A 25,314-nucleotide genomic window follows, 5' to 3' on the forward strand; every position below is an offset into this window, starting at 1 on the left:
TATGTTTTTAACCTTTGTTAAAAAAAACTGAAAGCTTTTCTAAAAAAATGTTTTTAAAGATGTTTTGTTTTAATGCATTTTAAAGTCTGTTTTTATGATGTTTTAAGGTGTTTGTAGTGCTTTCGTTTGCCGCCCTGGGCTCCAGCTGGGAGGAAGGGCGGGATATAAATCAAATAATAAATCAAATCAAATCAAATGAATGAATGAATAAATAATTCAATCCGTAAATAGATTATTTATCTGTAAGAACATAAATAGTATGAGAACTGTGATGGATGATTTCTTCTAACATCTGGGTGGAGTGCCCACGGTTTAGATGTAGAGATGTGCATACAGAACAGCCCAGGATTAAATTTCAGCTGTTTCCAGTGAAAAGGATCTCAAGCTGTAGGGCTGGAAAAAATGTTAGCTAGAGATATTTGAAAACTGGACTAGATGGTCTGAAACAGTATATGGAAGCTTCATATTTAGAGGTATTAAGAAGACTTTAGACAAAATATATGACAAAATCCAGCCAGAGATTCCCTGATCATAAAATGTGTGCTAGGCTACAAGCATCTATTTACCAAACCTGGTTGAGGTGGAGTCCCCCCCACCCCCAGTGCAATACAAAGCAAACACCATTTCACTGCAAGCTACTGGTTGTCAGTAATTTCTGTCTTTTCAGCGAGAGTTTATTCTAGGGACTTGATTTGATGATTGCCATGTAACAATTCATTTACTAGGAATGTGTGATACAGTCACATTATGCAACATTTCAAATAAACACCTCTCTGTATGACAGATGAGTTTTCAGATGAGTGTCCTTAACCTTCAGTAGGAGACAATTCCTGCAGAGGGAAGGAGCAAACCGCATGAATTCATTACTTGCTGCTGCTAACACATTGCTCTGCAAGAAAAGGGCATTAAATTTTACAATAATTTGTTTCAGCTCCTGCTTTTTTTTTTGAACATGAGAAACATATAAGGTTGGCAAGTATTTAGACAATAAAAGACAAAGACCACATTAAGATGGGGGGGGATCAAGTGTGTGTTCTGTGATGCTGCTGCAGGGTAGATAAATCCAATTGGAAAGGCTTTTATTAGTAGCCGTCTTTGTCATTGTTGGAAGGGGAAGCTAGAGAATGCATTTCTTCCACTATCCAGAGGGACTCATGATTCACTCATATCTAAAGCTGGGTTAACAAATAATTAAAATTTACATTTTTCCCCCCTGTTAAATTTTGAATGCAACATGTCAAATTTAAAATTCAGGCTCAAAATCTGAATGTGAAATTCTCAATTTAAAATTCATGATTTTACATATTAGCAGCCTGATATTGGTGGATGATAAATAAGAATTTTCAAAAGCTGAACAGTACCAGATACTGTAGAATGTTAAATATAATTGAATATCATCTATTAACCACTGTCACACTGAATGCCTTCACATATAGCAAGCAAGCTTCCGCTTGTCCATTTCTGGGTGTGAGATCTCTGATCTCTTCAAATCCCAGGCACATATATGGAGTTCCAGAGCTTTTCAGAGAGTGAGGGAAATGTTGGAGTAGGACCTTTAATATTCAAAATTGTAAATTCATTGGTGCAGGATGCACTGTGGAAAACAGCTATTCTTTAAATTATAATCCATAGAAATGTACCTGTATGTATAGTCTGGTGGGCCCATGTTTTCCTGGGACTGTGGATAGTTATTTTCTTAAAGATGTTCCCTTGTTTGTATTCTGCAGGAAGGAGGAAGCATGCTAAAACTCTTGTTGGCTGGTTGCAGTTCTTGAGGACACAGTCTGAGATTTTTCTTGCTGTTCTAAAGAAAACTATCTGCATTGTTCCAAAACCAGCCCTTCTGAGCACTCTTCTTCTTGGTTTCATTAAGGAAAAACCAGTTAGCAGAATGATTTTACTGTTGAAAGTGGGGCAAGAACAACTCCTGTTTTGTTCTTTTGTTTATGTTCCAGAAGGGAGATAGAGCTAGGGTCCTCCAGATGGATAGGCTTGATTACCTTTACCTGTGATGCTCTGACTGATTGTCTGCCATAGTTAGACTGATATGTTTAGGGAAGCTTATCTGCCCCTCCTCCTTCCACACTTTCCTCTCTTCTCTTCTTCGATTGTCTGATAGAGAGGAGACACCTTTGTCTCTGCTCACTTTCTCTCCTGAACCATGAGGGCAACTCCCAAGTCTTTCTATCTACTATGTATTTCTATAAATAAAATGATGATGGACTGCCTTCAAGTCGATTCTGACTTATGGTGGCCCTATGAATAGGGTAGCTTTTCTTATTTTACTAAAGTCTCAGTGATCTCAGTGCAGGGTAAAAGCCTGCTTTCTTAGGTAAACACACACACTGGCACACACAGATTTCAGAACGTTGCCATTCTCTGCTTAATAAATATACAAATTTACACAACAACAAGGGTTATGGGCCCAGTAAGCTATGTTGAATTGCAAGTTGTGCCTAAAGGCTAAAAAAGGCTAAATACTGTGTGTGATTTACAAAAGAAATCAACAAAAGGGAGACTTTGAGAAACAAAAGCAGAACAAATGATAGGAAAGGATGTCTGAAGAATCAACACTTAAGAGCATCCCGAGGCTGGAAAAGGATAATTATGTGGTGTGGAATTTGTGCTTCACTGCTTTCCTTGAAGGGAAAGATTTAAACAGAATCCTGATCAATCCTGAGCCCTCAGCAGAGGATGAGACTGCTACAGCATCCTGGAGACGTAAGCATGCAAAGGTGAAATCCCTGCTTATTTCTGCATTATCAGATGAGGCATTAAATGTTTGCGTAGGATGTAGGAATGTAAAAGAAATGTGGCAGAAGCTAGAAGAAATATATGACAGAAAATCTAACATTCATGTAATGTAAAGGAATTGTTTCCCTGAAAGAGAAGGAAGCAGACACTCTGAATACACATATAGAAAGATTCACAGGACTGCTACTTAAACTGGAAAGATGCGGGAGGGGCCTAGCTGATGATGAAATGAAAAAGGCACTGCTTCTGAGCTCTCTCCATGAGCGTCATAAATTAATTTCCCATGTGCTAGAAAATTCTGACCGAAACATGTCAGATCATATATTTAAAAGATCAAGATTTTAAAGAGAGACAGGAAGAAATTATGTCGGAGAAGGCAAACCTTACTATGGGCAGGAACAAACAAACAAAGAATAGAGACATTAGTTATTGCCTGAATCAACAGGAGGGCAAGGGACACAGATGGAATCTCTGTTTTAAGTTCAGATCTCCAAATCATCTTCAAAGGGATTGCGATAGGTGTCAGACAGGAGCAAAGCCTGACTTTAAACATAGGCAGACTGAAAAGGCAAAAACAAAGGCTTGTAGTTACCATGTATTGGATGCAAGAAAAGATGATTATAAAAACAGATGTTTAATTGATTCAGGATCCACCTCACATCTCATAATCGATAAAAACCTGTTTAGAAGTTTTAGAAGTCACATGCAAAGTGTATTAACAGCATCTGGACAAACATTCCTTTCTCAAGGAATAGGCATAATAAAGCTGCTTTGCAAAATGCCAGAAGGAGAAAGGGAGCTTGAACTTAAAGACTGTCTATATGTTCCGGATTTTTAAGATAATTTAATAAGTGCTACTCGGATAATGAAGCTAGAAGGGCAACTTTATATGAGTGGAGAATTTTGCCACGTTCTGGATGAAGGAGAAATATGTTGCACTGCAAAATTGAAAAATGGACTTTTACATTTAGAATACCTTGACGCTATGCATGCAAATACGGTCAAGGAAACCTGTGATTCTGAATGTTTGCATATTTGGCATAGAAGAATGGGACATGCCAGCTTAGCCAGAGTAACTGCTCTAGAGAAAGAGAATTTGGCTAGAGGCATTAAAATTAGACAATGCAAATGCACAGAGAAATGTGAGTGCTGTATAAAAACAAAGAGTGTGAAACCTAAATTTCCTAAGAAAAGTGAGAGGGAAACCAAAAAACCTCTAGAATTGATTCACACTGATCTTTGTGGGCCGATGAAAGTGCCATCCCAGGGTGGAAATTTTTACATGCTGACTTTTATAGACGACTACTCGAGGTATACTACAATGTACCTGCTAAAAAAGAAAAGTCAAGTACTTCAAAAATTGAAGGACTATGTTAGGATTGTGTCCAACAAATTTGGCAGAAAGCCACAGATCATATGATCTGACAATGGAGGAGAATATGTGTCCAGGGCTATGCAAGACTTTCTCCGCGAGGAAGGCATAGAGCACCAGACTACAGTTGGGTACAACCCAGAACAAAATGGGGTTGCAGAAGAAATGAACTGGACTCTTGGACAAATGATTCGTTCCGTGTTGGAAGATGCACAGTTACCAAAGAAGTACTGGGGAGAAGCTGCAGTTAGAAAAGAGGTCAATGCTTGACAACACTGCCAGGGAAGTAATATTCATTGGATATTCTTCAATGCAGAAGGGATACCGAGTCATAGATCCCAAAACTGGTGAAATTGGAGTATACAGAGCTGTCCACTTTGATGAAGAAAAGTGCACACACTGACCAGAAGGGGCGCCACACCAAACAGATGATGGCAAAAAGGAAGAAGAAACTGAGTTATTCTTCCACCACAGAAGGTTTAACAATAATGGGGTCGCAGAACAAATGAACTAGACTCTTGGACAAATGATTCGTTCCTTGTTGGAAGATGCGCAGTACAAGGAAGTACTGGGGACAAGCTGTGGTTACTGCCATCTACCTGCAGAACCAACTTCCTGCATCTGCAACCAACAAAACACCATTTGAATTATGGCATGATAGGACACCAAGCGTGTCTCACTTTCGTGTATTCGGGTGCAAGGCCTTTGTGCACATCCCAAAACAAAAGAGGTCAAAACTTGACAACACTGCCAGGGAAGTAATATTCATTGGAAATTCTTCAACGCAGAAGGGATACCGAGTCAGAGATCCCAAAACTGGTGAAGTTGGAGTATACAGAGCTGTCCACTTTGATGAAGGAAAGTGCTCACACCAACCAGAAGGGGCTCCACACCAAACAGATGACGGCGAAAAGGAAGAAGAAGCTGAGTTATTCTTCCACCACAGAAGGTATAACAATAATATACCTGCAGAGGAAGGCGAGCAATCTGAGCCACAAGAGGCAACAGAGCCAGAACAGGCAACAGAGCCAGAAGGGGCAGCCAAAGCGCCAGCATCCAGACGCTCTGAACGTACCAACAAAGGTGTACCACCAGACAGACTTGCTACGTCATGAGAGATGAACTTCCAGAACCAGAGACCTAGAAAGAGATTGAAGCCTTACCCAAAGTTGAAGCTGAGAGGTGGAGGCAGGCAGCAAAGGAAGAGCTGGAAGCTCTACACAAAATAAAACTTGGACACTGAGCAAGCTTCCTCAAGAAGAAGTCAAGAAAAAGAAATCAGATGCTGAAGGAAATGCTGAGAGATACAAGGCAAGACTATTAGCCAAAGGATACTCTCAAAAATATGGACAAGACTACCATGAAACATTTGCTCCTGTAGTCAAATACACAACTATCACAACTCTTCTGAGTGTTGCTGTCAACAAGAAAATGCAGGTGGAGCACATGGATATAAAAACAGTTTTCTTGCATGGAGAAATAGAAGAGGAAATCTACATGCAATAACCACTAGGGTTTGAAGTTCCAGGAAAGGAAACCCTAGTATGTAAACTTCAAAAATCCATCTATGGACTTAAAAAGGATGCCAGAGCCTGGAATGAGAAACTGAGCAAAATGCTCTTGAAGGAAGGTTTTGTACAAGGCAGAGCAGAGCCATGCTTGTACAGCAGATTCAAGAACAATAGATGGACTTACTGATTTACATTGATGATCTACTGTTGGCTTATCAGGACCCAATGGACAAGCAACAGCTAGTAAATCATCTCAACAAGGAGGTTGAAGTGAAGTGCCTAGGTGATGTCACTCACTACCTTGGAATACAAATTGAAAGAGAAGATGATGGATCCTTCTTGCTGAATCAAAAACAAAAGATCCAAAACCTTCTCTAGAGTCTAGGACTGAAGGATGCACATTGAGCACCTACTCCAGTGAAAGTAGGATATCTGAAACCAGACCAGAACAAAAAACCATGGGAAAACTATGAGAGCTACAGACAAGCCATCAGGAAATGTCTGTACATCAGCACTGTTAGCAGGCCAGATGTGGCAGCAGTAGTTGGATACTTGTGCAGAAAAACCAGCTCGCCAACCAAAAAGGACTGGGATGCAATCAAGAGAGTGGCGAGATATCTAAAGGGCACTGCAACAATGAAAATGAAGTTAGCAGCTACCCAAGATCCTAAACTAGTGGGATATGCAGATGCTGACTGGGCTGAAGACACTACAGATCGAAAATCCACAAGTGGAAACATCTTCTACTACAGAAATGCAGTGATCAGCTGGGCAAGCAAGAAACAAGACACTGTAGCACTCTCTTCCACAGAAGCAGAGTATGTGTCAGCTTCTGAAGCAAGCAGACAGTTGATGTGGCTGCTTGAACTGTTCAAAGATTTAGGCATCTCTATACCCGGGCCTGTTGTGATGCATGAGGACAACCAAGGATGCATCAGACTCATGGAGTCAGAAGGGGTGAATTCACAGACCAAGCACATAGATGTGAAGCACCATTTCATTAGAGATACCTACCGCAGAGGACTACTACTCAAGATGGAGTATTGTCCAACAGAAGACATGACTGCAGACGCTCTCATGAAGGCTTTGGGCAAAGTCAGACGTTGCAAGCTGCGAGACAAGATGAACCTCATGGGCTGAACCAAACACTTGTTGAGAAGGGGTGTTGGAAGTGGGGCAAGAGCAACTCCTGTTTTGTTCTTTTGTCTATGTTCCAGAAGGGAGATAGAGTTAAGGTCCTCCAGGTGGATAGGCTTGTTTACCTTTACCTGTGATGCTCTGACTGACTTCCTTCTGGCCATTAGACTGTTGCGTCTTTAGGGAAGCTTAACTGTCCCTCCTCCTTCTGCCCTTTCCATTCCTTTCTTCTCCGACTGTCCAGGAGAGAGGAGACACTTTTTGTCTCTGCTCTCTCTCTCCTAGCCATGAGGTCAACTCCCACACTTGGGCGTTGCACCTCCAACTTAGTTTGTAAGAACTAGGTATGCCTTTCTATCTACAATCTATTTCTATAAATAAAGTCACTTTTCTTATTTTACTAAGTCTGCAGTCTCAGTGATGCCGACGCAGGATAAAAGCCTGCTTCCTTAGGTAAACGCGCACACACGCTGGCACACTCGCATTTCAACTTCTGCTGTTACTCTGTTACTGTGCTGCTTTAAACAAATTTAGCAACGCACACAGCAACGATGTGGAACTCTTGCTTTTATCTTGCTTCCATGGTACAAAAACAGAACCAAACCAAAAATTGTACTCATTCAAGTACACATAAGATTTGATGGCATTTGTCTTCAGTAAAACAAAGGAGAGAGAATTCCTTCGCAAATGACTCTGAAGTCTTCCAGTTTAAAGGCAATGAAAAAACTGTCTAGCTTTGCACGTTTCACTAAACAAGCTATGTTTGTGATAGGAAGAAAACCCAGTGTGGAGTGGAGTAAAATTTTTGACTTAACTTGGAAGCTGTTTGTAAAATACTGGATAGAAATCCACAATCTGAGTGGCCTTGAGTTCTATTGGTTATAATGTGACGGTTCTATTTGTTTTTTATATTTTCATTAATACTGTGGTAACTGATTTCTGTTCTTTAAAATTAATATCATTTTAAATGGCTAGCTCCCCTTCTCTGTATATAATTGCAATAAACTGTGATTCTGTTGTCGTACAAAAGAATAATACCTATACTGTTAACTCTGTCATTTTACATATGTAAATATATAAACAAATTAATCAAATCTTTTTTTGTGATACAAGAAAATAATACCACTATGTTAACTATGCCTTCAAGTCGATTCTGATTTATGGTGACCCTATGAATAGGGTTTTCATGGTAAGCGATATTCAGAGGGGGTTTACCATTGCCTCCCTCTGAGGCTGAGAGGCAGTGACTGGCCCAAGGTCACCCAGTGAGCTGTGTGGGGATTCGAACCCTGGTCTCCCAGGTCATAGTCCAACACCTTAACCACTATATTATCTCACCCCTGAGGAATATATAATTGATGATAGTTTAGTTCAGGAGCAGGAGAAATATCAGACACTAGCATCAATATAGGCAAATATTTTGTGACACTCCATATATAATGCTTTTTCTCTGTGTAGTCAGCAGCACTTTGTCCCTAGGACTAGGTCTTTGGGAGATTTGGAGTGAGGTGTCAGCAGTACGCTGATGATACCCAGATCTATTTCTCCGTAACATCTGAATCAGGAGAGGCCGTGCAAGCCCTGGACCGCTGCCTGGACTCAGTGGTGGCTGAGGGCCAATAAACTGAGTCTGAATCCTAGCAAGATGGAGGCACTGTGGGTTGATGGTTCCCAAGTTCAGATAATTGATCAGTTGCCTGCTTTGGATGGAGTCGTACTCCCTCTGAAAGAGTAGGTCTGTAGTCTGGGTGTGCTCCTGGACCCATCTTTGTTGCTAGAGGCCCAGGTGACCTCAGTGGTTAGGAGTGCCTTTTACCTACTTTTGCAGGTAGGAGAGCTGTGGCCATTTCTGGACCGGGATAACCTGACCACTGTTGTCCATGCACTGGTAACCTCTAGGCTGGATTACTGTAATGCTCTCTATGTGGGGCTACCCTTGAGGTTGGTCTGTAGGCTGCAGCTGGTGCAAAGTGTGGCAGCGAGACTGCTCACGTGAGCAGGTTATCACCAACATGTCACTCCCCTACTGAAAGAATTGCACTGGCTACCTGTTAGCTACCTGGCTAAGTTAAAGGTTCTGGTTTTGGTGTATAAAGCTCTATACAGCTTTGGACCAGGATACCTGAAAGACCATGTTATCCGTTATATACCCAGTCGATCACTGCGCTCTGCAGGTGAGGGCCTCCTGCAGATACCCTCTTATCAGGAGGTCTGTTCCGCACAACATAGGAAATGGACTTTTAGTGTAGTGGCTCCTATCTTTTTGGAATTCCCTCTCCTTAAATATTTGACAGGCGCCATCTCTGTTATCTTTTTGGCGCCTACTGAAGACCTTCCTCATTCAACAAGCCTTTTAAGTAGAGACCTCATCCCAGTCTGTATCTGTGTTGGAATTGCTTTTTAATATATTTTTAAACATTCTTTTTAAAAATGTTTTAAAAACTTTAAAAAAATGTTTTTAAAGATTTTTTAAAATATGTTTTTAATAGTTGTGTTTTAATATATTTTGAAGTCTGTGTTTATGGCATTTTAAAGTGTTTTTAGTGCTTTTGTTTGCTGTCCTGGGCTCCTACTGGGAGATTAGATAGATAGATAGATAGATAGATAGATAGATAGATAGATAGATAGATAGATAGATAGATAGATAGATAGATAGATAGATAGATAGATAGATAGACAGACAGACAGACAGACAGACAGACAGACAGACAGACAGACAGACAGACAGACAGACAGATAGATAGATAGATAGATAGATAGATAGATAGATAGATAGATAGATAGATAGATAGATAGATAGATAGATAGATAGATAGATAGATAGATAGATAGATAGATAGATAGATAGATGGGACCAAGTTGCAGCTCTCCTGAGCTGGGAGTGGAGAGAGAAGGAGGGCTGGCAGGTTCATATGTGTTTCAATATGTATATAAGCATATCTGTGAGGCAGGTGTGATAATGATATTTGCACATAAAACTGTAAATATTGGTTGAATGTTCTGTTTTCTCTCCCTTTTTTTGAAAAAATAGCATGCTGTTCTTTATGCAGTCCCCACCGCCTTTCTTTTGTCTCCCATTATCATATATGAAAACCATATTTATACAGTATAACTGGCAAGCTACAGTGATGGGGAAGTGATGCATGGTAGCATGTTTGTGCCTCCCGTTGCTTGCCATTCTCCCACTACAGGCCTTGCCACAAAGCAAAGTTAAGCAGTTGCCTGCCCCAAGAGGGGTGAGGCATAGAGCAGAAGGTCCTTAAGGGCAGTAGAGTAGTAGACAGATCTGCATCATGGAGCATGACCCACCTGCATCTTCTCCTACTCAAGCCCCATTAAAATGAAATGGAGTTATAACAGAACATGCTGATGCTGATGCTGATGGTGAGGATGATGATATAAAAATGTGTGAATGTAGTGTGCCCAGAGAACACTCTGGCAATGTATCTAGTACTGGGACCCTAAATGGTGTTTTCATAAATGGTGACTTAAATGACTATATGTCTTCAGTCTCTTTGGTATAGAAAAGATGTCAACTGTTGTGTATATATCTTTGTCTGATTTTTATAAAAACAAAAATCTTAATTTGAAAACTAGAAAAGCTGACTTCCATAGAATTAACAACAATCATTCTTATTTCATATAAGAAATGCATCTGTATTAATATAATATTCTAATAAGAAATTTAAAAACAATTTTCTTGAACATATACTTGCATAATAATTGTACTTTTGTTTGGTACCCATATATATCTGAAAGGCTTTCAAACTTATACTTAATGACCCAGTTTGTATTATGTTGTTTGTCATAGTATTCACTATTGGGAAGACCTTTTAGCTAAAGATGGGGGCCAGCTGCCCTGCAGAGGATGAGCACCATAAAAATTCTGATTTGCTCATTCTTTTTTCATATTCAGATGATATTTCCCTTGTCTTTGTTTCACAAACTTGTCTACAGAACTACATTTTATTGCCTTTCGTTAGTCTGTTTGACCATCTGTGGCATCCAGACTCCCAACCTATCTTCCTTCTTCCGTTTCTTCCTGAAGAGTCAACAGCACATGCTGCAGCCAGGATTGACTTTTGTTTCAGGACCCTGAAGCTGATAATGACACTAATGTCAATTTCTTAGGCAAAGATCTGTAAATGTATAACCAACTCCTGTGCTGAATGTCTTCAGTTGGAGTTTGCTAGTCATGCTGTCTGGTATCCATGCACGTGACATCTTTTGTCAGGAGTGCAGGAAGAGTCTGTTGATTCCTGAGTCTAGACTCAATTTGCCTCTCACTGTGGAACCTCCAGCGCCTAAGCTATGACCTCTCTGCCTATTACACAAATTAGGACAAATGTTATGAGTTTAATCCAATGTTTTCTTTCTTTAACTGTCTGCAATTCTGTTTTCTTTTTGTTAATAAATCTAATGGTTTGGTTACTTACTACTAGTGCATTCTGATCTGAGGGGATTGTCAATTGCCTCCCCCCCCCCAGATTACTGATTTGGGCCTTTACTATAAAAGTGTGAACTGCAGGGAAGTTGTATGGGAAGGGGAGCTGGCAGAGTGGTGCACAGAATCAGTCTCCCCTCAAAATATTTAAGAGCCTGTTTTGCTCTGGTAGATCAGTAGGTTTAATCCCAGCGGTAAAGCAGAACATATAGACACACATTTAATCCAGCTGATCTAGTAACTCCTAGGGGCACCAGAGTAAGAAGAAGTGACATCCCATGGAAAGACTGCTGGATTCTTGGTTTGGTGCTCTGGCATGTAGAGAAGGAGCTTGGGTAGCACATTTTCCTTCTAGGACAGTCCTGCATTAGGAAGTCAGCTGACAGAGTGCACAGCATTTGCTGTTCACACTGCCTCTCGTTACCTCCCGTATGGACAGTCAGTTTCCAATGTGTGCCTGTCTAAGGGGGGCATCCAATCCAATTTACACTATGAAAACGCACCCTTGACCATCAAGGTTGGGAAGAATGGGAAAGATGCAGACAGAAAAAAAACATGCTTTGCTTCAAGGTAGGATAACAAATGGTACATTAATCTGTCTCAGATCAGATGCTGCACTGCTTTTGATGCCCTCTTCTTATCCAATAGTGCCTCTCTGTGGCTAATTGCAGTATTACTCTCTTTTCCCCCTTTCAAATAATTATCTTGATAGACACAAATAAAGCTACAGGTTCATGCATTACGCTCATTGATTCAGAAAGAGAAAGGAATGGCATAACAAAAGAGAGGTCAGTGTATTATATCGAGCAAATGGGCTGGAGGTAGCCAATCTTTGGTTTTAATCCCTGACCCATCCTAAGCCATAGTAGTACATAGCACAGTCTAAGCCTCACATATATATTTCCTCAGTAATCCTTACAACAGATAGGCAGGCTAATGTCATGCATACTAATAGTAAACTTATTATCTGAGTGTAGATCCTTATGTAGCCTAAATGGCAGCATCCACAAGCAGATCTACAGCCCCAGCACACTTAGAGAAAACTCAAAGTTGCCCAAGCACACACAAAAATCTGAAGAGGGGACGGGAAACAGACCATTGATAACTAAGCATGCTCGGAGGGCATGGAATACTGATTGGTGGTGATGGGGGAAAGAAAATTTAGGGTGGGGGATTGGAATGGAGTGTCCCAGAAAAGGGCTTATCAAGCTGGTTGGAATCCTGAACAGGAGTACACCCCACTGCAACACTTTGTTGCAGGCCACACTAATATATCAAGCAGAGACTGAGAGAACAATGGCTTCCTTAAGTCCACCTGAAGATGTTATGCTAAGGTAAGATTTATTCTGGGGGCTTCCTGACTCATACTGTGCCAAGCCACGTCCATTTAATATGTGTGGTTTGAGCACTGTAAGCGGTCATCATTTGTTCATTCCTCTTCACCCTGAGGGTAGTGTGAAACACGGGCAAAAATAAATGCCTGTTTCTTAATCATTCTTCTCTACTCAAAGTACAGATTTTTGTCCTGGGAACTTGCTTGCTTTGTAAATGAAGGGTGCTCATTTAAAGCTGGGTAGTCTTAATATGAAATGAAGAGACAGGAAAGCAGTTCCTAGGTGGATACTTAAGTGTGCTGTCCTTTATCCATTGGGAATTTCTGTTCCAACTTAATCCTGAGTATTCACATCACAGAAGTAACTAGATCTGCTTAAGCATCACCCAGAAACTGACCCATATCCTCTTCGTAGCCTTCTGCTTAAAAAGGACTCATAGATGTTCTTACACAGAACGAGGAGATAGACTGAGTGGGTAGAATGCTGGATTGCATTGCTTCGGGCTGCAGTTGGTTCATGTGCATGCCATATTTGTTGTAATGGATCCCCACATAAACAGCTCCTTGTATGTAGGAAGCCAGCATCTTAGGGAGAGGGCTGTGCTACACTATCTTTCTTCCCAATATGCTAGTTTTCTATATTCATAATGTTTTTTCCAACTTTAATATAGGAGAGCACTGAAAAATGTGATCCCCCACCTGAAGTCTGAAGTGGTGCAGTCCAGAACATTCCTCCACCTTTGCTACTACATAATTCCAAATAATGTGCAAAATGGCTTAGTCATGCATGCATTGCATGTTATGCATATCTGTTTTTCTGGGACTTGTTTTATCAGTCCAGCAAGGGGGATCCATGCATTCAGGTGTTGCATAGGTACATTGGGATGTATCTCACAATGCTAAGTTGATCCCCACTGGATGCATCTGATATGAACAGGAGTCTTCATCTTCCTCCAGTGGCACTGTCACCACCGAGATCTTGCTATATTCTCAACCTTGAGAATACCTTTTATATGTGCAACTTTGCAAAATCCTTTTAGAAATCCATGATAATTTATGCATGCTGAGTCCCACAGGAAGACTTTTAGGATTCTTTCAAGCATTGACTGAATGTGCAGCTTGTTCACTGGATGTGAGTTTGTCACCATGAGTGAAAATGCCTGGTTTGTGTGCTATGAACTCTGCCAGAGGTACTTCACACAATCAGTTGCTCCCCACCTCCATGAATTCTTGGTAAATGCTGGAGCAGACACTCGTCAAACTTAGCCTACATTTAGAAAGTTTGTGGCGGTTTTCCACAAGTAAGGATCACATTTGAATTAAGTTGGAGAAAACCCACATATCTCATTGTCTTTTTCTGTCTGACAATGTTGTGTTCAGGGTGGGAACTGATTTGCACAGCTGGTTGACCACATGTGCATTCAATCTCTGCAAAGGAAATGGATTTGCAAGGGCTGAAAAAGAACCATGGCATGTGGTGTGAAATCATTGTCATACGCACTTCTGAATAAATGCACATCTTCTCTCAGGGACACTTGCCTAACTCTACATGTCTTTTAGCTAGTCTAAAAGCCAGTTCACAATACTAATCCCAAACTTCCCTGATTGATCAAATTAAAGTATTTTCTTCCCTCATATGACCAAAACATATGTCAAATGTGTTGGAAGGGTGGCAAGAGCAACTCCTAGTTGGTTCTCTTTGCATTCCTGAGGGGGGATAGAGAGAGGGTCCTGCATCTGGCTAGGCTGCTTATCCTTACCTGTGTTCCTCTACTTGTCTTCCTTCCATTGTAAACTGATACTCTCAGGGGGCTGGCCTCACTTCCAGCCTCTCCTTCCTTCTTGGACCAGCTTGAGGGAGAGCAGACACCTTTGTCTTTGTTCCCCTCTCCTCTAGCATGCGGGAAATGACCAAGCCTGGCCACTTAGCCTGCAATCACTTTAGATAGCTAGAACTAGAGCACCTCTTATCAAGTATGCATTTCAATTAGTAGTCTTTTCTTATTTCACAAAGTCTAAGGTCTCAGTGATTCAAAGCAAGGTAAAAGCTTGCGCTCTCTCAGGTGAACCACACACACTCATTCTGCACAGAAAAGCTGAGCAAGCTACATTCAGCTAAACTCTGCTAATTTCACCAATACTATGACATGAGTATTCTAAACATGGCCAGAGTGTTTCTTTTTCAACCCACAGTTCAGCCTTCAACTGATTTTCACACCCAGTGTTGCCATCAGGGCAAGACTTTTTTTTTGGGGGGGGGGGGAGTAGTCCAGAGCCTTACTTAGCAAAATGAGCAGGAGGGCTCCCGAAAGCAGTAGTCCTGGCTTATTACATTTTGAAGTAAGTGAAGGAATACACATTACCATATAGGGAGCAACCCTCCTCCATGATGATGCTGATGAACTGCCTTCAAGTCATAAAATGTAAATGTACTGCCTTCAAGTCGATTCCAACTTATGGTGACCCTATGAATAGGGTTTTCATGAGGCTGAGAGGCAGTGACTAGCCCAAGGTCACTCAATGAGCTTCATGGCTGTGTGGGGATTCGAACCCTGGTTTCCCAGGTCGTAGTCCAACACCTTAACCACTATGCCACACAGTCATAAGACCATTAAATTTAGAGATTAAAGTTACCTAACTGCAGCACGGCCCACAAAAAAAAAAAATCTGGCCCTGGGTACACAATGTACGTGTACAGCTGTCTCATCACCAAAGCAGTCATCTGGTCGTTCTATGTGGACACTCAGATTGATGTTCATTACCTAACGATGATGTTTATTTTTCCACCCATGGCGCGCTTGCACACTTAAAAGTAACCTGGCCCTATGCCAGAGCAATCGGACTACCGCTTTGCCAGGCGGGCAGTCAGGTAGCGCACAGGGAGATCCCCTCACGCCAAGGGCAGACGATTATTCTTGTGAATTAAACCGAGGAACGTATTTCATTTGCTATGTTGCAGGGGAAAATGACATCCCCCACTACAGAGTTTCTCGATGTCTTTTTTTTGGGGGGGGGATTCCAGCGAGTGGAAAACAAATGCTGCAGGCCTCTTAATTTGATAGGAGCAAATAACAGTCCAGAAAATAAAGATGTTCGACTCGACGCACCACTGTCAATCCAATTCAGACAGTTGGATTCAGGGGTAGCAAGCCCATGAAAATTCGGACACCAACTTCGGTAATTAAGCGGTATATAATTAGCTGACATAAATCAATTAATCAATCAATCCTTTCTTACGGTCAAATACCAGCACTATAAACTCCTTCTCTTTTTCCGCAATAAGCAACGTTTTAAAGCCTAAAATGTAGTATGCCTGAAATGGATTTCGAACCTATAGGCTAGATAGCCCCGGGAGGACATTGAGCTGTGCAGAAAGGAAGGACTCTAGTGACCCCTTGTGGCGAAAGAGTGTCATTAAAGGGAGAGACTCGTCGGGAGGCTGACGCCGGTTCGTGCTCCATTCCCCTACCCCTCCTCGCCCGATTGTAAGCGATTAAGGCTCGCCTAGCTAGCTTTATTAATAACAGCGCTTATAATCGAAGAAGGCTTCCAAGAGGAAGAGAGGGAGGGCGAGAGAGAGAAATAAAGCAATAAAACTAAATTGTTTTCTTTTGATGGGGGAGATCAGAGAGAGTTTATTTGCAGATGTTGGGATAAAGCGAGTTGATTTATCGACAGAGCAAGAGTGTCGCTCTCAGGACGCCACAAGTACATATTTCCTGAAATATTGCTCAATACAATATCTAATACACACCAGCACTTCACGAGTATCTGCTGCCGCATCGCTCCGCAACGGTGCTGCTTGTGTTGGGCCCCGCTCAGGAAGTGGAGGGTGGCAGGGTAGAGGCGGGGTCGGCGGCGGCGGGAGAACCGGAAGAGACCTCCAACCTGCTCTCCCCAACCTAAAGTTTGCGTTCCTCCCCTCCTTCCTTTTCCTCACCATCTCCTCCAACCCATCGCAGGGTGATAGATACAACTGAGGATTGTCTTTATACTTTGTAAATATTGGATTAGCTTTCCATTGACCAGACCTCTTGAGAGGAATCGTTTGAAAGAAAAAGAAAAAAATCCCACGCCAGGTCTAAAGTAAGCCTAACAGTCAATAGGTAATGAATGCAGGTTATTTCCCGAGCTTAAAGGGGTTTTTCGACTCATTATCAGGTTAGTTGATTCTCCCTAAATAGCTACTCCAGTGACGAGTTGCGGGAGGGAAGCCAGCGGGGGCAGGCGGCGGGGGTGCTGATGGCGGGCAGAGGCAGTGGAAAAGAAAATGGCCCGGCAAGGCAGACGTTAGACGGCAAGTTCTTCTGTTGAGGAAAAACGGGCTAGCGCGAAGGCGCACATACCCAGAGGCCCAGGACAGCCCATCAGTTCTCAAACGAACTGGATTTTTTTTTCATTGTCTCCTCTCTCTCTCTCTCTCTCTCTCTCTCTCCTCCCGCCGTAATGCTTTCGTTTTGCCTCCTGCCATTGTCTACAAAAAACGTGTTAAGGGACGGTTTAGTCAATGCAGAAAAATACAGAAATAGGCACGCAACAGAATTTTGCTGCGGTGTTTTTGCTGAAATGCCGAAATACGACTTTCTTCGAGGAGGCTGGACTCGATGGGCAGGATCCAGCCACGAAGCTAAACACACGTTCCCTTGGGAATCAGTGAGGCTGGATGGTGCCCCTTCGCTTTTTTTTGTTTTGCAAACTGACGTTCTTTGGAATGCGAGCGTTCAAGTCGGCAATTATTGTCATTATTTGTCACCGTCATTCCATCGTGCAGGTTTCAATGGGAAATGTGCTTGAAAGTTAAGCGTGCCCTTAACGTAGCATGTACTACGTAACATGGCATTTACACTCCAGGCCAGGTTACCCGAAAACAAGGCCGGTTGATTTCACTGGGATTTACCTCCCGAAAGGTATGGCTACTTGTTCTGACCGTTCACCCCAATCAGGATGCTGAATGGCTAAGGAAAACCTGAAGGTTTGGGATAAAAACTGCCTCTATATATAGCAACCAAAGCATCCGATGGTTCTGGGGAAAGGTATCATGTTACTGATTCTGTGAATTTTGTTCTTTAATGGACTTACATGGCTTCCCGGTTTTTGAGAATCATACCCAGATATACTATATAATATATATAATATAATATTTTATTTATTGGTCGCCTATCTGTCCAGGTTAGTGGACACTCTAGGCGACTTACAATAACAAAAAGCTATACATAATATACATATACAAAAACAAACCAACAAACTAATGAGAAGTGTGCTAAAACGGAAACGTCCTAATTTCACTAGACAAAGAGAGGGACGTAGAAAAACTGGCGCAAGCACACGCTTGCTCTTAAGAGGTACTAGGGAGGGGCGGTTTTTCAAATGACCTGCTATGTTAACCTAAGAGCTGCCATTCAAAAAGGCAAGGGCAGGACCCAAACAAAATCTGAAGCACTTTTAAATCTCATAGATTTCAAAAGGAGAGATTGAAGCAAGTGCTTCCCTTTCTCAGTGAAATCAGTGGGACTTAGAAGTGCTCACGTTTGCCTGGATCATGTCCACAAATGTTCTTCCAGAAAACTTTCTGTGATCATTCTAGGCAGCGTGGGATGGTCCTCGATGTCTCTGGAGAAGGGGGGAGAACAACATATATAATCAGAGAGCAGCCCTGCAGCGGCCTGGTCCAGTTTTGGCCTGAGGAGCCTCTGCATAACATTACATCTCCTCGTGAATGAGATTCCTTGTTCTCTGTGGGCCCGGCTCAGCTGAACAGTTAGACAAACAGGCAGGCGGCGGAACTACAATTAGGGGGTGAGGAGGCAAACACCGAGATTTTAACGCTTTAATTCTATGGCCGAGATTTTGTTGTAGCCTCTGTACAGATGCAAGAAACTAATTTCCTGTGAAACGACAGACATATTTTCAGGAGGCTCTGTAGAAAAAAGAGGCCCTGTTTGCCTTCAGAAAGAGGGAGGGGAAGGGACTCTGCCTCCCTCTTCTCTTCTCTTCTTCTTCCTCTTCTTCTCCTTCCAGAACAGATATCGCACGAATTTTTCATTCGTCTTCCTTTCACAGACAACAATACTGGTTTTGAAAGGGGGATACAATTTGGGTTTTGTGAAGGTCCCTTTCTGCCCTCTCCCGGCCCAGCTGTCCATATGGAATATAGCATGTACAACGTGGCTCACAATGGCACCAACTGACAGGCGGAACAAAACCCGAGGTAGTTCCCCCTGACTCGGGGATGCTCTGCTCCTTCTAGATACGCCAATTGATGAATCGCATTTTTTTTAAAAAAAACCCACACAAAACAAAACAAGGAAAAGAAGAAGAGAGAGGGAAGGGAAAGCGCTCTCGCTCTCCCCCCCCCCCGCCCCTTCTGTGGCTCTTTCTTTTCTCTCCCCCACCCCGACTTAATATGCACGCCTCTAACATCCTCAACTCCCAGCCTTCCCTATTGTGCCGTTTTGTGATGGGTACTGTATATTGTGCAAAGATAGACTACCCCAAACTCCTGCGCCACCATCGGCGTCTGAAATGTAAGGCCGCTGGGGGTTAGGGCCACACAAGACTCCACCAGCTTGATAGATTTAGTAGAGACCGAAGAGACAGTGGCGCCCCCCCCCGCGCTCGCCTCCTCCCCAACCCCGCTATGGATGGAAGGTTTGCTCAAAAAAGAATAGAGCAGAAAAGAAAAAGAGCCGCAGTTGCTTCTCTCCGGGATGTTGTGTTTGAATGTGAACGTAGAGAGAGAGAGACAGACGGAGATGGGGGCATCGAGTAGGTCTACGCAGCTGGGCTCCAGCAAGTCCTATAGAACGAGCATGGGAGCTCATATGAAGGCCATCCGTGAAAGCCTCCTTATCTGGCCCCCCTCGCCCCCAGAAAGCAATTCCAGCTTCGAGGGCGCCGCCTTCTGAGAGTAGTTGCCGATCCTCCGCGGGCAGTTTCGATCCCTGCAGCCACAGGGAAGGCTGCGGCTGGGCCACCGCCAGACTGCTCTTTTTCTAAGGACGACCGTTTGGCAGAGACCGCTCCCCCCCGGAAGGAGGCAGGTTTTTAACTTTGTCCCCACAGTTGGCTGCAACCCTTTGGCGAAGCCACTAAAGGCCTTTCCAAGCCGTGAGGGGCGCCCGGCTAGCGCCCTCCGGATGCTCAGTTCACTACTGCAGAGATCTCTGCGCCAGATAATCATGTTTGCTTTAGATGTGGAGTTGAAATGTGGCCAGGAACCGGAGCTCTGCCGGAAGCTCCGCTGGGACCGCTCTCCGTGTCCAGGGCGCCCTTTCAATTGTTTGCAGAGCTTCGGGAAAGAGCTACAGTCTCGGGAATGGCGCAGCAGGGACAGAGTCTTTCAAAACAGGTCTGGTTTCAAATCCCACACTACGGGCAAGGCAGAAAACCGGCCCCGATGATCCGTCAGTTAATTCGTTCAGATTGTATTAAGCACCCCAGTCCCGAATTCAGTCCCTGTCTGTATCCTTCCTTCTTTAAGTCACGAAATTGACAGATCCGCCGTTTCCTAGTAGGAAAGTCTTTCGGTTCTCAAAACGCCCTCCATGCACGCTTCGACCCGCGAACCGTCTCCCAACAATTTCCACCGTCAACCTGCGTGGAACCAATACCTAAAACGTGTTTCCTTTCGGGTGAGAATCAACGCACCTCACTGGGTTTCAAATGCCAAAAAAGAGGGCGAAGAAGTCAGCAGTTTCGTCTGCGTGGAGGACCTCTGAGCATTTAGCCTCCCTCGCCAAAGACCGAAAGACGCAGCACCAAGTCTCAGAAGATAACGACGCGGGACTTCCAGTTTCGAAGCAGGAGCAACACCCTCCAAACCAGCGAAGAAAGTAAAGGCCATTGAATTGCTAGTGGAATCAAAAGCTTCTCAGCTTGAAGGAGCACTCTTACATTTAAATGAGGCTGCGAGAGGACGGCGGGGCGGGGGAGGGGGAAAGAGGAGGGTGATTTTTTTCATTTCCACCAGTCACTTTATCTCCTTATTAGTATCTCAAGTAGATAAACTTGAGCAGGCAGAAGGTAGAGAGGACGAGATTACATTCAGTGCCGATCTGAAAAAAGTTTGGGTCGGGGGTGGGTGGAGGTGGGAGGGTAGGGTAGGCACTGCCTCTGTCCTTGTCATCTTTATTGAGAGCTCTAAGACTCTGGGATCCTCCTGACTCCACAGCTGCGGCACACAGGCCCAGAGCAAACTTCGCTGGAGAGACTAACACCTCCTCCCACAAGCACTTTAAGCTGCTCCAAGCCTGAGAGCGATCGATTTTCCTCTCTGCTGGTTTCCAGCAAGTTCCCTTTCCTCAGAGTTGTTCCAATGTTACTACTAAATAAAATTTGAAAAGAAGCTAGCTTAACTTTAGCCACAACAAAAACGTTCTGTTTAATGTGGAATTTAAAACAAAACAAAACACAGCAGTTTAATTAAAATTCTTATTAAAAAAACCCAAAACCTCAAAACATCCTAGCCTTCCTCCTGGATTTATACATGGAATATTGGTATGAAGAGTCTCTCTCGCGCACACACACATATAATAGGACATACAGATTTGCTTCTAAAGTTTTGGTTTCTTTTTTGTGGGGGAGAGGATTTCCCATCTAACCAGAAACAAACCGAATGAAGCCCGTCCTGAATTTATGGTCACAATCATCCCATATATTTACACTAATATAAAATAAAAACGGGATCTCTAATAGTGGTCAGAATTCTATACTTGGCCATATGTAAAGTGTATATATCTGTATGAATGAGAAATAACGTTCTATTTCAAAATATTCGCTCCTTGGTTACAATGCAACTGACAACAGCTTCTATGACACACAAACAAACTTTACAAAAATCACAAAAGCCTTCAGTTTTTAATCTTTTTTATTATTATTATTATTTAAAATGTGTAGTTGTAGGTAGACAGGACCACTAGCAACGGCGTGATTTTTTTCTTGTAAACATGGCGCACAAAACACCCAAAATAATGCAAACTGACCCCCGCCCCTAAAGAAGGAAACCCCCTCCCCACCCCAGCATCAGAACCTCAGTCTTCTCTCTCTCTCACACACACACATACACACACACACACACACACCCTCCCCCAGCTGGACTGATTTGGAATCCTCCTTCTGAGTCTCTGTGGCTCTAGAGCGTTCACCAAGTCCATTGCTGGGCTTGTACCAAGTGGTGCGCTGAGGGGTACTGGGGGTTGCCGGCCGAGCTGTACTGGGCATTGTATTGCATATGCTGGAGAGACTGGGCGCTGTAGGCGGAGAAGGGGATCCCCGCCTGGAAGGTGGCGGCAGCCAAGTCCTGTGCCTTGAGCGTGTGGCACGGCTTGCCGTCCCTGACTAAGACGGGCACGGCTACCCGGCGCGGGGAGGGGAGAGGAGTCACTTCCATACCTTTCTCGGCCCGGGCCCGCTTCATCTTGTAGCGGTGGTTCTGGAACCAGATCTTCACCTGCGTCGGGGTGAGGCGGATCAGGCTAGCCAGGTGCTCCCTCTCCGGCGCGGAGAGGTACCTTTGCTGCCTGAAGCGCCTCTCCAGCTCGTAAGTCTGCGCTTTGGAGAAAAGCACCCGCCTTTTCCGCTTCTTGCCAGAATCGCCGTTGCTCGAAGTTTCCTTGTCGTTGTCCGGAGACTCGTCCGCAGAAGGCTCTGGAGATTTGGACACCGAATCCTGTTGGGAGTTGCTGGATGCCAAGCCGTGCACTGAGGGAAAAGCCACAAAGGAAGCAAATCAGAAGAAAGGTAGGTAGGTAGGTAGGTAGGTAGGCAGGCAGGCAGGCAGGCAGGCAGGCAGGCAGGTAGGCGAGCGGGCGAGCGGGCGGGCGGGCGGGCGAGGAGGAAAGCAGGACCTGCTCCATTGTGAACCACCGGGCTCTGCTCATTCTCCTGACTGCTTGCCTTCCAAACCCGGAGAAAGGAAAGCGAGGGAGTCTTTTGCAATCCCCTTTCTTTGGGGTGCACACTAGATTCCTCAATGAGAATAGCCCTCTTATTAACCAAATGGAGGCTTATCAAGACTAAACAACCAACAAATCGTAATGGAAAAGCCCACATTCTCTACATATGAATGGTAACTGAGTACCTAAAAGCCATTTCGATTTTATGTTTGTGTGGTTAAAAACTTCTACATCTGATATGTATTTATCATATTCACACATTCTCTCTCCCCCCCCCGCCGCCCCGCGCTCGTGCGAGGTATGGACCGCGGTGTGTTTGAATTTTCTTTCTCTCTCGGCTTCACACACATGCAACACAGACGGGAAATTGTGTACACAAATACAAACATACAGACAAAATACAGCTGAATATATATGCCACATTAATGGGTCTTTTAGGAAACTCAGCACAGAAATAGTAAGAAAGATGTTTGTAGATAGGGGCGGACAGACCATAGTTAACATAATAATATTGGGCGCAGTGCACAGCCGTCTTGCGTAACTCCCATTCATTTAAGTGGGGTCTTGCGCAGGAGAACTTCCCGCTGAAGCCCCCCCCCTCACAACACTTGGAGTTTGGACACTTCCATTAACAAACACACATAATGGATTTCTTCTTTCAGGGCTACGTGGATTGATTTTTAAAGAATAATTCAACAAGCCATTCTTTGACCCAGCACAGCCAATGGGACGATTTTCAAACGTTTAAAGCAAGGCCATCCAAAATGTCCCCACAAAGCATGCTCTGTTAGTTACAGAAGTGGAAAGGACTCAGTGAGGGGGAGGAATACGGTTGGATGGATGGGGGAATTTGGGGTGGCACATTTTAAAATCTTTTCAGACTGGGTTTTCTTCCCCCCCTCTTGCTGTCATAAATGAGGATCCAAAACCATTATTTTTACTCGGTTAAGGTAATTAAAGAATCTAGACCTCCAGTTTGCTTTTGTTATTTCCAAGGACAACTTAAACACATACCCCCAACAACAGAACTAGGAGGGATTTGGCGAGGGGAGAGTAATGGAAAGCAACACGGGTTCATCCGGGTTCCTGGCGAGTGTAACAGGCTCACAATGAGTGGGAGCCCCAGTGTAAGTTCGGCTACTTACAGGAATACTGGATACTCTCGGTGGTGGCGAGCCAACGCGTATAGGGATTATCAGTATTGTCATAAAAGGGGTTCTTCAGAGGTAGCGTCTGAACAGAGTCCAATGCGGTTGTTCCCAAAACTCCGGGTTTTTTGGGGGGTTCCGGCCCCTCGGTCTCTTCGTCCCCCCCTTCCACGATGGATCCGTCTTCGTCATTGGTGTCAGGCAAGTCCAATATGTCCTTTACAGAAAAGCCGGTCTTTGTGTTGGTCAGAGACATATTCTGGCCAAATTTTATGCAGGAAACTTTGAAGGACCAGTTTGTCAATCCTCTCGGTTCGCCAAACATACACGGTGAAAAAAGGGGGGGTAGGGAGGGAGGGAGAGAAGAAGGAAGTGGGGGTTGGGGTTGGAATAAAGAAGGAACGGAAAGACTAGAAGCGGTGACGGGGGCTGTGGCGGTGATGGTGGTGGAGGAGGGGGTGGGAGGTGGAGAAAAATCAGCGGCGATCTTTAGGCATATAATATCTGTTGTTTCAGGGTTGGGTTGCTGAGATTCGTGGATCACAAGGGGGGCGATGGGGCTTCCTCAAGACTTTGTAACTCCAGGAAAAATGCCAACGTGCGTTTACTTGAGGGTCTGCTTTAAGCACAGAGCGCTGACGGTGCCTCCTTGAAAAAACAAGCCATTGCTGAGACGGGCAGTCCATATAAGGTTGGTCTCTGCACATGAACCTGCCGAGAGAGAGAGAAAGGGGGGGGAGACAGAAATACATTAAAAACGCAAAAGGTTGGCCACGTGTGGGCGGGTCTTAGGAGTCAAGTGGATGAAGACAGTGTTTGCAGATGTGAAATTGCGGGGTTTTTTGGGGGGGATGCGAGCCTCCACCATTGGTGCTGTAGCACATGATGAGTGGTATAACGTGTCAATTAATTACAAAGATGGGGAGGGCTTTTCTACACAATATTTACATACAAAGGAGCTCCAAGTAGCCAGATATTCCACATACTTGAAAGTACGTTTTAACAAATTGCCTCTGAAATTACAAAGAAAAACAAAAAACCCATCACCCCCATCTCCAACCCGATTTTGCATTCATTTCCCATTCTCGTTGGTGACCATCCTTCCTTCCTTCCTGCTTTCCTTTCTTTTCAAGCAAGCTGGAAAATTGACTATTTTACAGTGGCTTGAGCTAAATTCACCACCTTTAGAATAAAGTGAAAAGAAAAGAAAGAAAAGGGAGATCTATTCAAATTATTGATTCCCTAAACAAGATGTTGTTGGGGTGGCAGGAGCCCAACTTATGTAAACCTCCTAGGTCAATATTTTGGTTGAGGCTTAAGGATGAGTGGTAGAAATTAAACAGCAAGTAATTGGTTCCAGTTTGCTCCGAAATCAGCTAAACTAGCAATAAAGAGGATCATTCAGCTCGTAGATAGAGTCGAACGATTTTTGGTGGGTTTTTTTTTATTTGCACATGACTAATTTATTTCACTCTTCCGTTTTCTATAGAGATTACTTGTGCGTTTAACAAGGCATGTGGCTGTAAAAGCCAGAGCTAGCCAATTTTTAAAATTCTGCTTTAAACTGGAAATTTGAGGAAACACACGTACACCCCCCCAGATTACACAGTTTCAAAGGCACTCTCTTTTTTTAAAAAAAGCAAATGAATGTTAAATACCTTTTAAAATAGCACCTAAAGTCTCTGAGGTATGTGCTTAGAATACGACGCTACTGCTTATTAT

The 25,314-nt window shown here is 43.6% G+C and overlaps 1 protein-coding gene across 1 annotated transcript; it reads right to left on the reverse strand.

Moving 5' to 3' along the window:
* Nucleotides 1-21,690: 21,690 nt before the first annotated feature.
* On the reverse strand, nucleotides 21,691-23,848 carry NKX2-2 (NK2 homeobox 2). The gene is made up of 2 exons (XM_061636683.1): nucleotides 23,590-23,848; nucleotides 21,691-22,250 (listed from the first exon to the last, which is right to left on the reverse strand). Exons 1-2 carry the CDS (start codon nucleotides 23,846-23,848, stop codon nucleotides 21,691-21,693), a joined length of 819 nt encoding a protein of 272 aa, XP_061492667.1.
* Between the last annotated feature and the right edge of the window lie 1,466 nt (nucleotides 23,849-25,314).

The sequence above is a fragment of the Rhineura floridana genome, chromosome 1, assembly GCF_030035675.1.
Source record: "Rhineura floridana isolate rRhiFlo1 chromosome 1, rRhiFlo1.hap2, whole genome shotgun sequence".
NCBI lineage: Eukaryota > Metazoa > Chordata > Lepidosauria > Squamata > Rhineuridae > Rhineura > Rhineura floridana.

Bases quoted from the DNA above. Each gene is read 5' to 3' on its own strand.
- NKX2-2 (XM_061636683.1), bottom strand. From the start codon at position 23,848: ATGTCTCTGACCAACACAAAGACCGGCTTTTCTGTAAAGGACATATTG. The intron at 22,251-23,589 runs GTAAGTAGCCGA...CTTTTCCCTCAG, and splicing joins CGAGAGTATCCAGTATTCCT to TGCACGGCTTGGCATCCAGC.